Source organism: Leptopilina boulardi, unplaced genomic scaffold (genome assembly GCF_019393585.1).
Source record: "Leptopilina boulardi isolate dan_hultmark-lab unplaced genomic scaffold, ZJU_Lbou_2.1 LbouV2_367, whole genome shotgun sequence".
Classification (NCBI taxonomy): domain Eukaryota; kingdom Metazoa; phylum Arthropoda; class Insecta; order Hymenoptera; family Figitidae; genus Leptopilina; species Leptopilina boulardi.
Window position 1 is genome coordinate 450,919 of NW_026137937.1, and position 5,196 is coordinate 456,114.

Here is a 5,196-nt window from a genome sequence, read left to right on the forward strand (position 1 = left end):
TCCAAATTTTCCAAGAATTGACAATTTCTTAATCAATGGTAATTTTAATAATTGTACTTCCAATCGTGAACATAATAATTTGTTTACAGCTTTAGTTGTTGATAGTAGTTTCACTAACGGATAGTTTTAATTCATAAATTAAATAACATACTATCTTAATTAAAACAACTTAAAATCACTCCATTGTCAATGAGTGTCATCGCAAAGAAAATAAAAAAAATTCCAATAAATAAAATTAGTTTAAATAATTAACACCTTCAATATTTATAATACCTACTGCTTTCGAAAATATAAGTGAGAAAATGAAAAGAATCCGAAAGTTATATATTACAACTAAATGTCTCAGGCTCAATATAAATTTAATTAGCATACATACAAAACTATATAGTATATATACATATATACATGACGTTTAAAGCAGATACCGTCATGAACAAGTTCCGTTTCCCGTATGCATGCCATGGTGTACAAAATGCGCCATGCCGAACAATGATTGGGATATACTCCTCGCACCCGGCTCGAACTTCACGAGTAAAATTTAAATATGATTTTCCTTCAATCGCTGATTCACATCATGCGCGACCGAATAACATAGATTCGCGGGGGGCAAATTAAATAAAAGGGGCGGGCCACTCCTCTGTCAGTCGCAGTTCGATCGCCGATTGTGTATCATTCATTCAAAAAAAAAAAAAAAAAAGTTTTAGGTTCCTGCATTTATAGTGTTTTCAAAAAGAAAAAAAAATCAAAATCCGTGACCTTGGAACATAAATTTCATAAAAGGATATATTTTTTTAAAATGCGCATTTTCTTAGTGACAGGCCTTTTGGCCTTAGTGACCGTGTCTTTAGCATCACAAGATTTTCTCACAAGTTCCTTAAATAATTGCATCAATACTGAAGAATCATGGTCATCATGTTTCAAACACGAATTTCTTGGTTATTTGGATAATCAATTAGGAACAACCACAGAAGCAAGATCTTTAAATTCAATTGATGAAGCTATTGTTGCACGAACCTTCAAATATCTCAAGACATATGATTATGGAATTAATTTACCATTTATTGACGCCAATTTAAAATATCGACCCAGTAAAAGTCTTGCTGATCTTGATATTGAATTTAAGGACAATGAAGTTGCCACCAATCAGGCGCGTGGTCTTTTAAAGAAGAAATTGCTGCTGCCATTTTTACTTCTTTTGAAATTGAAATTAAAAGCGTTGATGCCAATTTTTGTTGCCATTATTGGAATTAAGGCAATGAAAGCATTGGTACTTTCGAAATTGGCATTTTTAGCTGTCGTTGTATTTATCGCTGTTCAATTCTTTAAAAAAGGTGGCATGACTCCACCAATGGGTAAGTATCAACTTTCGTTGATTTAATTAGACTTGAATAACGTAATCATTTCATTTAAAAATTATTCCATCAATGGAAATAATGATGAATACAAAAATTGAATTCTTTTTTTTTTTTAGGAATGACAATGGATCCAGCTCCAGTTTATGGAACTCCACCTTTGCCTTCATCAACTTCTGGTTATGAGCCAGTTAACACTTGGGATGGAAATGGACCATATTCAAGAGTTTGGACACCTAGCAATGCAGCTGATGCTCAAAATTTGGCCTACAATTACTACTCATCGGGAAGTAGTTCTTCCAGTTCGTATGGCTCACCCTCGTCATCATCATCATTGTCATCTGGAAGTTCATCCAGTTCGTCGAGCTACACATAAGATTAGATCTTCTTCAATCTTTTTTAGAATTATTCGAGATCACATCAACATCAGACATTTTTAAAAATTGGTTTCTGATGGATTATATAGGCTTCGACTTATCGATGATTTGACATTTAGAAGAAAAAGAAACACATCGAGAATACAATAATTTTCTAATGAATCTTATGGAGATTTTTCTAGGAGATGAAGATCGTGAAGAAAAAAATAAAAACATGATTGGTATTTGTTTTTATGAAAACAGTCAGAATCTACTACTTAAAACGCGTTAATTTATTTATCGAACATTATTTATTGTCTTTACTGTCTATTTGTATAAAAATAAAAAAAGACATTTGAATATTGTATATATATATATAATATAATATGTGTAAAATGTATTTATCAATTGTATAATATATTGACCTTTGTTATTCAATATTCATCAATTAGTAATGATAAAGATTTAGTTTATGCAATCATAAATCATATATATATATAATTTATTTAAATTACATAAAATTTATTTGAATTGAATAAAATTTATTCGAAATAAATAAAATTACTAAACTCAGAAACAAATTTCTCTATGGGTGTATGTAGTTACACTTAACAATTGAATAAAACAATTTTTTTTAATAAAAACTGCATTTTATTTTTTCAAATGATTTTGAAATTTTTATAAAACGATTATCAAATTAATTACAATTTCTCATCATATTTTCTCAATTATTTTCATTGGTTTTTTTTTCATTTAATTTATTTTAAACTTTTAATTTTAATTCTGTCAAAACATTTGCCTAACTGTGAAAATATGCGCTTGTGAGTAATTAAATAAAAAAATAGTAAAAAAAAAAGTTAAATTTCAATAAAAGTACAAATAAAATCACACATTAAAAATGATTTAAGAATATCAATGTGAAAATTGAATAATATTTTATTATAAAATACGTTACGAAATTTGTGCACAAATCCATGAAGAAACGCTACGTAAATTATTTAAATTCACGATTTATGGCTAATAGTATTTACATTGTGCACTATAAGTTATAAATTTTTAAACTTGGGGGTTATCGAGTGAAACTAAATTGAATTCCGGTTTTATATATATTAATAATAGAATTAAATAAATTCTTTATTGATTTTATATTTATGCATTGAAAAAATAAATATATAAACCAGTAAAGTAAATTTTTTCACATTTTTGTAATAATCAAAAATTCTATACAAATTTTTAAACATTTTGACTCAGGAAACTATTTTTTAAAAATCATTTCAATTGTAATAAAAATTTAAAAAACTGACATGGAATTTTTAAAATTTCTCGAAAGTGCGACCCACTTTTTTCGATTTAGAATTCTTACATGAATTGAATTCATAATATTGCAATATAAAATTCTTTAGGATCTCATTTATAGAAAAATAGTCTTAAAAGTAAAGGAATATCTGTAATTAAAAAGGAAAATTGTTAAATACATAATTCGTTAAAATTAATCAATTCTCGAATTAACGAATACTTGTTTTTTTTTTTTAAAAAAAGTATTCTCATCAGAAAAAATGTAAATTAAATTTAACAGCAGAATTTTTTTTTAATTTCAAAATATTTGTTTCCTGTCTAAATTTGAATTAGTGAATGTTTATTAATTTAAATTAGTGAAAATTTCTACTAACTTTTAGTCATTTTTCATTGAAACTTTAGTAAAAAAAAATTTCTAACTGAAATAGTAATATTTTACTAAAAATTAGTGAAAATTTTTCTACTAATTCAAATTTACAGAGTGGTGTATTTGAAATATAGATATGTTTGTGTAAAAAGGAAAAATATTCCTGAAATTTTCTCACAACTATTATTTTTGAAAAATGCAAATTTTTGTACAATTTTTATCGGGAAAAAAATTGTAAAAAGTAAAATTAACATTCTTGGAAATAATTTTTCATTAAAATTTTTACTTTCATCAATTATTGTTTAACAAAAAAAAAAAATGTAAAAATTTACTTCATATTCCATGAGATGGAGCCAATTTTGTATTCTTTGAAACTGTTTTACCTCCAGGCCACTTACCTGAAGATTGAATTCAACAGGTAAACGGTAAAAGATTTTGTTACCTTCTTAAAGAGTACTGTTGGCTATGGCTATAATCTAATCAAATACTAGATGTCTCTGTAAATTTATAAATGAATTTAAATATATTTATTTCCAAAATAAAACAAAATAATCTTACAAAACTTCTAATTATAATAATTACTAAAAATTTTGAATATAAAACAATAAAAATTTACATTTTTATTTATATTTATTTAAACATTTTATCTCTACAATATTTTCTATATATATATATATATATATAGGGAGAGAGAGAGAAGCATTCCTTTCATTCGAATTTAAAAAGAAAAAAAAATTGTGCTGTCCAGAAAGATGCTGTAAAATTTTATGACTCGAGAATTGTTAAACTGAACCAAAAGGTTTTACATATATACTAAAGAAGTTTCACAGGTTTTGTATACTGATCAGCAGTATATAATCGGCTTAAAGTCAAAACCTTTTGACCATTTGACCGTAGAATTTTCCTATCGATTTCATATTATACAAAGTCTATATATTATAAAAAAATACAAACGATTAAAGGAAAATCTTTATTATAAAAATGATTTTTTTGTATTAAAAATTAATTTTTTAATTGTATATTATTATAAATATATAAAAAAAATCTGATTTTGTAGAACAAAAATGACGACTTTTTAAATATGATTCTGTCAAAAATGTTCCGAAACAAAAAGATGAAATTATATAAATAAACAAATTGTAAAAAAAAATATTGTTCCACAACTATAAATTAATAAGACAGTTATAAAACGTAATTCAAATTCCAGGAAAATTATAAACATTGTTTCATGGACTATAACACAATCTTAAGGTTTCTTTATAATAGTCAATAAATAATAACTAATATTTGCTGATTTATCGCTTATTTAATTAACCTCGCGTCAACGTCTTGGACAATTTATTAGTAGAAATTATTTGTAGCTAGAAATATTTTTCCTTGAGTTATAATAATTCAATCAAAAGTTAAACATTATAGAAAATTAATTTTAAGACTAGAAATTTTTGTAATTTGTAAATTTATATAATATATATAGTTACTTGACTATTATAAAATAATTATTTTTAATTGTTTTTTTTTTTTTTTTGAACCAAATAATTTTTATTTGAGTCAATTCAATTTTATTTACTTCAATAAAAAAATTTAAATAAAAAATGTTCTAATCATCCCTTCATTAATCGAGATAACAATAGTTTTCAAGTAATTTTTTTAAGCAATTCAATGCTATTGAAATGTGTTTCAATTATATTTTGGAAATTAAATAAAAATAAAGTATAGCTAACATTTTTTTAAACACTTTATTTCTTATCTCTAATAAACTGACATTGGAAATTTTTGCAACATTTTCCTTAGTTGCTGTATACATATAGAAGAATCCTTCTGTAAT

General features: G+C 24.8%; 1 protein-coding gene across 1 annotated transcript; it reads left to right on the top strand.

Moving 5' to 3' along the window:
• Positions 1-642: 642 nt before the first annotated feature.
• LOC127287062 (uncharacterized) lies at positions 643-2,108 on the top strand. Its single transcript, XM_051313784.1, has 2 exons — positions 643-1,352; positions 1,472-2,108. The coding sequence occupies exons 1-2, from the start codon at positions 797-799 to the stop codon at positions 1,726-1,728; spliced, it is 813 nt and encodes a 270-aa protein (XP_051169741.1). The 5' UTR covers positions 643-796; the 3' UTR covers positions 1,729-2,108.
• The last annotated feature ends 3,088 nt before the right edge of the window (positions 2,109-5,196 follow it).